We start from the raw sequence: 12,412 nt of genomic DNA on the forward strand, positions 1-12,412 counted from the left end.
ATTCTATGATTCTATGATTCTCCATCTTTCTTAAAGCCATAGTTATTTTCCAGCTACTTCTAACAAAACAAAAAGCATTTTAGGACAGTCAATGGTGTTTGCTTTTGAAGCTTGTTAAAAGTTATACTACCACCACCTCAGACATGTACCTTTGCTATTTTCTTTCTGTTCAAGGGGAGAGTGGATAACAGTTTGTTAAAGCCTGTGTGAATATTTTTCTCTTAATGATATTTTTTTTCACTATATTATCACTAAAAACATTTTGTGTTTACTCAGAATACATTAAAATTTATCATTTGTCTAATAAATTGATTTTCTAGTAGCGTGCCCTCCACTTACCTTGTGTTCTAGGGATACCCAGAATCTTTTATAGCAGACAGTGCAGAAGCTGTTTGAAACATATGACTGAATACAAAATTTCAGCAGTAGTACCCCATTTCCCCACATCTTTTTTTACAGGAATAATTAAGACAAAATATCCTTATTTTACGAAAACTAATGTTTCATAATACCAGAAATCACATAGCCACATTTTTACCTGAACTGCAATCCAAATATAGCTAACTCAGGATTTGTAGAATCAACACATAAGTGATTGCATCATGAGTTTTATTTATTTTCTAAAAAGAAGAAAAAAAAAACAAACAGAAAACAAACAAACAAAACAAAAAAAAACCACCCCCAACCAAAAACCCAAACCCAAAGCCAAGAATGAATCAAGGTTAAAGAAGGCTCTGCTGTCATGGCACAGAATGCAGCCCCCTCTGTTTTGAGAAACACTCAACCACACTATTTGTTCTGCTGGGTGCTGCAGAACTAGCTCCTCAGCAGCTCCACACTAGTCCCAGAGGCTGCAACGGATGCCCAGCAGTAGCTAAAGATCTCCTGAGAGGAATCTTCCTCATCTTGATAAGCTGCATGACTTCTTCTTTCTTCTGCCTTGTATCAGCAGGGAAAGCACAGGAAAATGCTGCACACAATGAAAAGATTGGGAGTTTCTCCATTATTTTCACAAGCCTTTACAAGAGTTGTCTTTCTAGTCTGCCACACACACCTGCTTCACCCTTCTAGAGTACTCACATGCTTTATAAAGCTTTCTAATCCCTGACTCACCGATTCTCACAATTTCAAGTTAGCAACAGAACACACACAAAACAGTGGTTTTATCATAAAGAAGATTAGTGCTGTCTTTCATCCTGTTCCACTCTTGTGCAGGTCTTACAATATGGAAATATGAGTAGTGAGGAGACAACAGACCTGTATTTTATTTTTTTTTTTTAATAAGCTCATTAACCTTTTAGTTATTAAAATGTCTTGCTCTCCAAAAACTTAAAGCCTATTTCTTTAATGTTTTCCATTCAAAGTTCATATTGATTTCAAAAAGATTGTTGAAGTACCTAAAGGGAAAAATACTCACAGAAGGTTACAGTACAGTAGTCTACAAATAGAAAATTTGTTTTCTAGGGTTTTTTTTTGTAGCTGTCTGTACAGAAGCATGTACTTTCTGCCTTGGTTGCATTCCTGTAGACCCATCCCCTGCTAGCTGTTCCAGAGAAAGACACATAACACTGACGAGAAGAGTTAAAATTTGTTCCTTTTTTTTTTTTTCAGTTATTGCTAATGCACAGTTTATAGATTTAAAAACTAGTGCATACTGTGGTATAGAGAAAAGAGAAGTGAAAAAACATCTCGCAGAGCCTCAACAAGACATAATTAAGTTAGTTTGTTCTGTAAGGGGCAAGGGCTTAATTACACGGAGTTTAAGACAGATCCACCCCATGACCTTATGCACCATCAGTGTCCTGGCCAAGCTGGACTCTGGTAGCAGTGTAAGGCCCTTGGCCAAAACCTGCGAAGCAGGTCTGTGCACAGGAAGCTTCTGAGCTGTATAACTGCGGCTTCAGCCTGTGCCGCCGATGAGCAGTGTTTAACCCAGTGCCTCCAGCACCTCCTTCCTGGCTATGCTGCAAACCCTCAGACCTGGCTGCACAAACCTAGACTCAGAAATATCATATTGTTGCTGAAAAGGAGTGTGTGACCTATTTCTGGCTTTCATGAGTCATCCATCTCCATCATGATAATACTGATTCACTGACAGGGCCCTACTTGTCCCAGTCAGCTTGGACACAGGTCACCCTTGCTCTCCAGGGCTGAGGATTCAGGGGCTCCTGGCAGCTTAATTCTTCATTTTCTCCTTGCTTGTGGCAGTGACATTTGTCCCTGTGAGTGGAGTCTTGCTTTGTATGCAAAACCTGCCCAGGAAGACAAATTTCCAAACTACCTCCACAACCACAGCAACCATCTAGAAAATCAAGGCAGGAAGAAGAAATGCAGAAGAACCTTGCCACATCTCCAGAGACTTCTATGGAACACATGCATTCTCCTTCCCAAAAAAACAACATATGACAGTGACTGCTAGTGCTAGTGCTAGTTAGTGCTAGTGGCACTTAACCAATCTTTCAGCTGCAGAGAGAGTGCTTTTGACTGAAGAGCTGAATGACCAGATCTGGAACCCATTACTTTGGTGTAGCATCTAGAAGCACCCAGTGTATGTGACCGTAGTGCCAGGGTAGCAGATGCTCCCCAGACTCTTCTTGCTTCTTGTACTCCTGATATTTTTGTGTTAGTATGTACTGTTACAAGCTCACACAGCTAATGCTCTGTAAGGGCCCTATTAAACTGTCAGTGAAGTTGTTAAGACATTTTTGCCTGAGCTTTCATGTGCTAGAGACTGGGTCTGGGACAACATTTGCAGTCCAGAATTTCAGACGTAGCTGGGATTTTTTGTGTGTCTCTATTTTCTCATGCCTGGTCTCAAGACTCCAGGGAAAGTTCTTCTTCATAGAGGATGAGTACTTGAAATTACATTTATGAACAAATTCCCCCTGCTGGTATCAAAAAGGCCTTTAATCCCAGCAATTATTTATGAGTTATAACAAAATCATGGTTACGATAAATCTTCTCTTGCCCACAAAGTGTAGACAGGCAGCTCCAGCACTCCTGTTTCCAAACCCATCTGAATGACATATTAATATACCATTTGCCAGGAATTTTCTTGCTTTTCCCAAACTAAAAGTAATGTTCTTTTGTTGCTAAATTTTAAGACATTAAAAAAGCAGAAATACAGATGGAAAATCCACAATTAACACATCTCACCACTTTCCTTGTCCAGGTGAAATCCATCCCATATTGTCCTCCATTTATGGTCCAGGTTAGGTCAAAACACAGGACATTTTCTAGATTCTCCTTCACAGCCAAGTAAATATAATTTTTTTTTCAGATACTAGTAGTTGAAGCTAATTAATACCTGGAGGTGAGGTAAAAATTTTAATTCAGCTGTTTCCTTGAGATCATAGCTAAAAAACAGTATCAGCCTTATGTAAGAGAAATAAGTTAATATAATGGCCAAGATGAGTCATTGTAAACATCATCAATGTTCTGCTTCACCATTGCTGGAATGTTCTTTTTTGTTCCTCCTTAACTACTTTCAAGCCTCAGCCAACAACCAGAGCCTAAAAGCCTGATTGCTGAGGGAAGCCTTCACTTACAAGAAGGTATCTAGCTAGGATGTCAAAGTGTGCTGGCACTTTTAAAGTCAAAAGGAATTAACTTGATTGTTTATGTACAAGCAGTACTCACAAGCGCCCTGCCTAACCCTGGAGGCATCTAAAGTCCTTGGACTGAAGTTCCTTCTGGATAGCTTGCGTACACAGCACAAGCTATTGAGAAAGATACTGGGAGATGCTGGGGCCATGCCAGCTTTCCTGTGCCTCTGCCCTGCCTGCACTGCCTCCAGGTGAGATCACCTGCTTGTCAGCCTGTGATTTCAGTGTGCTACACCACTGCCCTTCTGGCGATGCTGAGCCATTCACTCCCTATTTGACTTTTAAGCCCTGCTGAGATTCATGGCTTAATTTCTCACCTAGGATGGTTTTAGGCTTTGCTTTAGAAGTGCTCCGTGTGTATTTAGCATGGCACAAAGCATGCATGAGGAGCAGAACATGGCAGAGACATTTCCCAAGATCAGACATGGCAGGATATCCACGGCATGACCTCAGTCTTGTCTGCTAGCAGCGTGGGTCTGTGGCTACACTGAGAGACACACGGCTTCCTCTGGCCCTGATGGATGGTGCTCAGATGTTAGTAAGTGTTTTGATTAGATGTCTGGAGGATCTGCCCTGTGCAGAAGACTGGGAGCAAATCTCACCTCTGCCTAACAGTGCTTGAGTTGTGGTAACTGGAGACAGTCTTCTTCAGCCATTCCCATTCCCTCTTGCTGCCTTTGCCAATTCTGCCAAAGAAGAGGAATAGTGAGGAGGAGACGATTCCCATATACAAGCACATCATCAGGGCAGTGTTGTGAGGCACGAGATCAAATCCCTTCAGGGAGAGGATGACCTTCAGCCAAGCTTTCTTACAGCCCAAGGCATGTTTAAGTTACTGACCTATTGCCCTGTCAGGGGAACAGAAACAAAGTGAAGTGAGGAAGCAAATGTGCTTTTGTCTCTGTCTCACCACTCTTCCTCTGGAGGATTTGTCTAAAAGGCAAATGAATGAATTCCCAGAATGCTCTGGGAAGTCGTTCTTGTCAGTGGTTTCTTGTCCATCACTCTGTGCTAGACTGTCAGCCCTGATGCCATTCCCATGGCACACAGTCACAGCTCAGTAGGGGTAAACCCCTGACTCCCTGAGACAGTGTGACCATGTCTCCATAACTTCTCACCCTGCCTGTGTACTGCCTCCATCCCCAAACTGGACACCAGCCCTTCTCTCCAGTCACTCATGTCCTGCTGTACCAATGACTGCCAGTCAAAAACCACCCACAGCTGCACTGAAGCCAAGGTCCTCTCAGCCCATTGCCATGTTCCACATCTACAGCAGGCACCCATCCCCATGCCTGGGCTGGCCCTTCTGCTGCTATGTTGTGGGGTCATGGAAGGTGAGACTGCAGCCCCCAGTCTCTCCACAGCCCTTCCCACACCATCACACAGGATCTCCTCCTACGTCGTCTGCCTCCCCCACATTGTTCCCGAGTGTCATCATTTCCCTCCTCTGTCCCACAGGTAATTTCTTTTTTGGTTGTCATAACTGACCACCTACTTCTGCTTTTCTTTGACTTTCCCTCTATGAACACTGAGCCCTGCTAAAAATGTTGATGGCATCCTGGCACTGTTCAGGCTTGTATGAGGTTACATCAGATGCCTTGTCTCCAATAGACTGAACCAGAACACAAGAACATTGCTGTTTTATACTTTATTACTCAAAAACAACTTGATTAATAAATAGTTGGAAAACAAAATAAATTAAAACTGTACATTAAGTTTTACATTTTTAAGGTATTAAATTAGAATTATCAAAGGCTGTAATTTCAGACTCAGAGGCACAGTAACAGCTGAATGATATTGCTTATAACCAAAGAACAGGAAAAAACTTTTCTGGTACAAATACAGCTCGGCACCATCACTTAATATTGCTAGCAATTAAACCAGCTGTTGCTCTTCATTATATGAATGAGTTTCTTGTTCTTGATGTCAACTTCATACTGGTTGGATCCATGGAAAAAGAAGAAACGTCCTAGAATTGGAAGGACAAAATATTGGCAAATTAATATTTTCTTTTTTGTACCTATTGGTATAATTTGCTATTTTGTTGGGTCATTTAAAAAGAAAAAAATCCATACAAACATTTCATATATACATGTATTTGAAACATACACTTTTTGGGCTTTGGCTGGTGGTCTTTTGTTTTGCTTTTTGTTACATAAAAATTTATTTACCATTTTTCTGAAGGGCAGCATCAACTGTGTGGCCAATTCCTTGGAAGTCAGCTGCTATTTTTCTTGGATATCCCCTTTCCATTGATTTGGTATTTTCATTAAAACTAAATAAAGAAATTGCATGAAAACAAGAAACAAGCAACAAGCATTTTATGTTCAATGTTGAAACCGGGTGGGATTTTTACTAAATAAGCCTATTCTCAACTGAAAATACAGTAAGTGTGAGCATCTGTGATCTTGTAGAACTACATAAATCCTGGGGGTGTGAATATTTACATCTTGAGTGGCCTGCGCCAGGCTGTTTTCAGAACATCAAACTAAATAGTTCACTTCCATTCCCCAAGACTGATAATAAGGTTGGAAGGGGCTTGTACTCACTAATATACTTAAACAATTATTCTGAATAATTGAATAGGTGAACTGTTTCTTAAAAAATGACATCTTTTAACCTCCTTCCATAACTTTCATGATGGATTTGTCATTTATAAATTTCAGAGAGGACTTCTGCTCCTTAATAGCTACTGAATGAATACATGACATGATGACAAAATCTGATTATATTATGATTTTATACTAAATTCATGTAATATAGCTTCCTAATGAATAAACAAAGCTCATTTCTCTGTTAATCACAGACTGGTAAGAGTAAATGGATGTTGTCTTTATCTCAGGTGTTACTGACTTTGTTCTACAAAAAGACGAATAATTGCCTCTGAGTTTCAGCTTTATACTGGCTGAGAAGGCTGACAACAAGAGGCCATGAACTAATGTAACTTGACATTTTAAAAGCTATTTTGATTATCAGTTGTACAAAAGAGGAATGAGCCTTACCTCCAGTACTGGTTGCCCACAAAGAAGTAGGTTTTCTTGGTACTTTGATCATGAACAGCTGCATCAATTTTCCTGACACTGGTGGGGAAGCCCAAGTTCTGGATAGGCCTGGGGAAACCTGGCTCTATAGTGTAGCCACTGACAGCCCAGTACTGGTCATCTGCAGGAAAACCAGAAAAAAGTCAGTAGGAATTCCTGAGGAGTCTGAGTTTCTTTTCATCAAAGCCCCAGAGCTTTCTGTGTTACTAAAAGAGCCACCAAATAGCACAGATGTCCAGCTGAGAACATGACCCTCTAGGGCACACCAAAGTTTGAATATTTCAGAGATGCTGGATTTTTCACTATTTGTAGTCATAGCATACTATACTATACATTCAATAGCTAAAACAACATATTTTCTAACTGTAGAGTATTTTATACTCAGTAGTTAAAACTCAATGTATTTTCTAGGTGTTTGGCACCTTTAAAATGTATTTAAATAACTTAATGTATGTAATTTATTATGTCTCAGTTATGATCTTTACTCTCATTGACAAAAGAGTAATATCACACTGTACAGGGCTTGTGAAGCAGCATTAGTTAATGACAGTAACAGCATTTTCAAAATGAAAATTTATTTAAATATTAATAATATCTTCTATTAATATTTATATTAGTATATTACTTCCATTATTATTACATGACATTAGCAGTACTACTATAACTGCATTCATAAAAAGGACTGATGGCAACTTTAAAAACCTTTAAATAAATACCTTTAAAAAATATCACTCGATCCTTCTTGTCAACCTCATAAGCAGCATCAAAGCCAGCTGCCAGTGATGGCCAGAATGAGGAGATGGTGTCATGCTCAATGCCTGAGAAATATGGACTTTTGCGCCAGACATAGCTGTTAAGAATGAAAACAGCAGTGTTTCACTGTCTGTATTTCACCAGGAGATGTACTTTAAACCCCTTTTGGGATGCAGTGCTCCACTTTGCCCGGCGCTCTCATAGGCATTTGGCCTTTACCAGAGGTTACTCTGAGGTCACAGGGTGATTAAGGTTGGAAGGGACCTCTGAAGGTCTTCTTATCCAATCCCTCAGCTCAAGCAGGGGAACCTAGGGCTGGTGGTCCTGTGGACCTCTTCACTGGCACCCTAATGGCTTGCCCAAGGCAACATGCACTGTCTGTGGCAATGCTAAGAATTGAAGATTTCTCTCCACCATGTCCCATGCAGGTAGGCACAGCTGTCTTCTTAATTTCAGCATTGTTACAAATGTTCATTAAGCATTCCTGAGTAATATGTTAAACCCCAAGTTAAGGAGGAACTGCTCCTCCCTGCCCTACCCTGAAAATTATTAAGTCTTTAAGTTACGATTCTTTGTGTGATTTAGAAAGGAAATCAGACCCATGTCATCAAAGGAAGCTTGTTGAATCAAAACACAATTACCAGCCCAAGAAGTGGGTGAAACCCTGGGCCTGGCATGCCGTTCTCCCTCTCCAGGGTGGATGTGCCCAGCCAACAACCCTCTACAGTGCTCAGTGTCAGAGGGTGCCCAAGAAGTGGACATCTGTAACAGCAGGGGCTCCCTACAGACAGCACTGGGCAGTGATTCAATGCAGACTGCTGATTCTGAGTGCCATCAAAAGTCACCAGTGACATTTTCCACAGCCCCACGACCCACATATGGGATGGTGTGATGATGGTGCTGCATGCAAAGCAAATGCAGGCTGAGAGTGACACTGGGATTATTCAGCCTTGCACAGGCGTGGGTGCTGATGTATGATGGCTTAAAACATTTTACTCACCTGTCAGTAAACTACATTACTCACCCAGCTCAGCTGGGTAAGTAAAATTTTGCAAAGTTGCCTTAATATGTCAGAAAGTAGCCAAGGGAATGTAAATTTCCTGAACTGAACTTCATGCTTTGCCTTTGTGAGTCTCACAAAAAGGTGTTATGAGAAATGAAAGCATTTACCTGTCTTTGAAGAACAGTATTTCCCCACGGAGAGTGGTGATAGCATCAAAAGTCAAATGAGGGTCACAGTCCTGTGGCCTTATGGGGGTTTTGGAGGGTGTCATTTCTGTTGGTTCTTCCCAGGGTGACATTTCAGTTGGTTCTTGTGGGGGAAGAGCTTTTGTTGGAAGCACAGAAGATTCCTTAGGAGGTCCTTTGGGAAACAGATAAGTGTAGAATTGGAAGGTGAATTGGAGTGTTTCATGTTGCAGAGCTTCAGGATGTACCCTATAGAGCCAAATGCATAGGATTCTAAAGGTGGAAACTCAACAAGCAAATTAATGCCAGGGAAAGTTCCTGGGCAGTTTAACTTGGCTGACTGTGTGGCTGACTGTTAAAGTGGCTCTGGCATTCTTTTGCCTTCACAAACTACTGGTCTCTCAAACTGCACATGCTCAGGAGTTAATGTAGAACAAATATAATTTCCAAAAGGCAGTTATACATGTGATAACCTTTTGTGGAAGATATTAGAGTTAAATACTACAGACATGGGCTTTTCCTCTGATATCTTTGGAGGAAAGCTCTTGGATCTTTCGGCTTACTAGCATGTATGCAGCCAACAGATTCTTATCTGCAGATGTAGACTCTCAGCCACAAAGAAACCAAGAGATTTGCCCCAAGATAATATTGAGTATTTAAACCTCACTATCCTTCTTGCAGTAGAAAAGTCAGTACATTTTAGCTGTTGAACCCACCACACACCAAGAAAGTTACATTTCTTGCTTACCATAGAGGGCCTGAATGCCATCAATATCATCCTGAGGAAGCCTGTAGTCTCTTGAGTCCCTGGCCATATATATAGGGTACATCAAAGCACCAAAGACGTTGGAATGTCCAAGACCTAGTGAGTGGCCCAACTCATGAGCAGCAACAAGAAATAAGTTGTATCCTAGAAAATATCCAGCACAAAGAAACAAACACTGAAAAAACTTTTCTTGCATGACACTGGGAAACAAGTGCCATCCTCCCATGCACAATATATCATTCATGGACTCAATAAAACAGCAAAATCTAAATATATTGCAAGTAAGAAGTTCCCTGGCACCCTGGAATGATGAATTTTGAATTAAAAACATTTATTTCTCCCAGGGAAACCAATCTGGGGACAGTTTTTGCTCATGTTGCAGAAATTTTCCTACCAACAAAAGATCAAAGTTTCTTTAATGTTAATAACAACTGAAAACTTCATGAGAACATTTCAATCATCTGGTCAGATTTTGGGAATCATAAATTACATGGAATTCACCTGGTAAATACTTCACAAAGACCAGTAATGTGTAATTACTGGAAACCAGAACCCTTCACTGTTATATTTAATTATATTTACCAAAAAAACTCGAGATCTTTTTTTTTCTTTGCAGAACTTAAGGATTTGCATAGCTTTGAATCAGGGGGAAAGAAAAAAAAAAAAGTGTTCGATATTGCAACTTTTAAGGTTGTTACCTGAGGGTGAAAATTCCCTGCCTTACGTGTCATGATTACCCAATATTGCTGTTTCATGCTAATTCATGCTAATCTCATTTCCTTACTGGAGCAGTACTTGCAGTACGTGCATTAACTTCAAGGGGTTGCAGTGACTTCAGCATGGAACAAAATATGCAGAATCATTTTACTAAATTAGACTGGCATTTTATATCTTAGTATGTACTGGAAGTACTGCCATGGGACCTGTGAATTTACAGTGTCTACAAGAACACATGGCCTAATTAAAATCAGGCAAGACAATATTTAAGATTACCTACCACTATAGGTTGTAAATTTGGTCCAGTTTTCATCTTCATCAAAGTGGGCATCTCCTCCTATCCCACTGCCAGGGGGGTAGGCATGAGCCAGAGTTCCTCCAGGACCATCAAAGGAATAGAAGTCACCATGAACTAAAAAAAAAAGAAGAAAAAAAGTGATGTTTTTCATCATCTCTACAAGAAAAAGTGACAAATACTTTTAATTCCCAGGCAATGAAGTCCTCTTACATCCAGCTGCAAAGGAGATCATTATATCTGCTTGACCACTGTAGAGCCTGGTGAATCTCAAAGGGGTGACACTACTCCACAGCTGGAAGGCTTTTGCAATTGCTTCCTCTACATCAGCTTGCAGCATATCTGGAGTGTAGTTCAAAATCCTGTGAAACAAGGGGAAAGGAATTAAAAGCAATCATATCACACATGGCTGGGTCATGTAGAATCAAGGTCAAATATTTTCATCAGTGGTTATTATTATTTTGTCTTGAGTTGTTCTCAAATTATTTGCTTATATAACAGTAAGTTTTCACTGTTTTCTTCAAAGTCTTCCAGAAATCCTAACATATATACTCTCAGTTGTATCCCTTCTGAGTATATTATTTAGAAGGCTGTTAGCTAACTAACGTAAACTCCTGTTTTTCTATTTTCATCACTGTTTGGAAGTCTAAAGCAAAGGATATGAATAGTCCACATATTCATGGCCCTTTCATCCTGAATTGGGCATTTATATGGAGAAATACAGGAATAAATGCTAAAGAACCTGTTTGCATTACTTCTGCCCAGCATTCACAAAGCTTCCCAGAAGTGTACAGAGAAACAGGCTTTAATATATGTTACCGATATGTCACATCTTCTTTCTTCCACCTAGGGCTCTGTGGGAAGGTGCTGTATGAATGGACGTCTGGTATTCCACATCTAGGCTTCTTCATCATGTCCAGTGTCTTATGATTCAGCTTCCCAGTCACCTCCAGCCCAAAGAATGACTGCATTTCTCGGATTTTGTCAGCCATGTGATTGAGGTTCTTTGATTTAAAGAGAGAGTTTTTCTCTTCTTTAAAATCATAAAAATTTTCCAGGTATTTCTGTGGGGAAGAAAAAGCAGCAGTTTAGAATAGAAATCTTTTTTCCCAAAAGCAGGTAGTTGTTAAAAAATATTTTATACCACTTTGTTCATTTTCTTAATAAATTATTCCCTAAGTCCTGTCTGTAGTCCTTACCTTAGCAAATTGCATATCTTCTTTTTCCTCTTCTGGAACCACTGGGAAAGCACAAGAACAGGCAACATATAGTAACCCAAGGAAAGAAAGGGTCTTTGCCTTCATCTTTGCCTCCCTTGTCCTATCAGCCCTTGCTAGAAGAGCTCTCAATCTCTTCTTCTGTCACGGCTTACCAGTGCTTCTCTATTTATATCAGTTGTGTGCTTGCTAAAGTCAATAACTGCATGACTCAGTTTATAACATCCTCTGATTTTCCACAGAAACACAGAAAACAAATTTGGTTTTAGAAGCAAGCTTACACATGACAGTTTACCTTGCCCAAAACCCCCTGATTTCGCAATCATATTATTGAACAGTATAATTTGCTTCTTCATTCCTAAACTGGACCAGTATTTTAAAATTACAAGTATCTAAACCTAGTCACCTGGATAAAATTCACCTCATTTTTCAGAGATGTTAAAGGAACCTGGCTCTTTGTGAGGGATAACAATCTGTAATTTCTTTTAGCACATAATGAGGGACCTCCAGGGACTGCTCCTCATTTTTCTCAGTGTGGAACTCATACAGGACCTCAGGGATGAGCACCTTCCTTTAGCCCATCTTTTCCTTGATAATTTTAGTGGCATCACTGATCATACAAAGGATTCATTTATCTCTTCTCTTGAACACGATATCACAGCATGGCTACAGAATCATTACCTGTGGTGCTAGCTAGCCTGTGTAATCATAGATTTATGGCTGCATTCCCTTCTTCTCCCATATTCACCCCAGGCAACCTCCACACCACAATTTAAAGGTCTCAGCAGAACCCCACAGATTGTATATCCTGGTCTGCATAGCCTATCAGC

At 40.2% G+C, this 12,412-nt stretch overlaps 1 protein-coding gene across 1 annotated transcript; it reads right to left on the minus strand.

The window, feature by feature from the left end:
• Window positions 1–5,252: 5,252 nt before the first annotated feature.
• Window positions 5,253–11,669, minus strand: LOC103781317 (stromelysin-1-like). Its single transcript, XM_008949024.1, has 10 exons — window positions 11,565–11,669; window positions 11,185–11,429; window positions 10,579–10,727; window positions 10,351–10,482; window positions 9,336–9,497; window positions 8,570–8,762; window positions 7,363–7,496; window positions 6,608–6,767; window positions 5,777–5,880; window positions 5,253–5,574 (listed from the first exon to the last, which is right to left on the minus strand). Exons 1-10 carry the CDS (start codon window positions 11,667–11,669, stop codon window positions 5,474–5,476), a joined length of 1,485 nt encoding a protein of 494 aa, XP_008947272.1. The 3' UTR covers window positions 5,253–5,473.
• Between the last annotated feature and the right edge of the window lie 743 nt (window positions 11,670–12,412).

Source organism: Merops nubicus, unplaced genomic scaffold (genome assembly GCF_000691845.1).
Source record: "Merops nubicus isolate BGI_N331 unplaced genomic scaffold, ASM69184v1 scaffold14691, whole genome shotgun sequence".
Classification (NCBI taxonomy): Eukaryota; Metazoa; Chordata; class Aves; order Coraciiformes; family Meropidae; genus Merops; species Merops nubicus.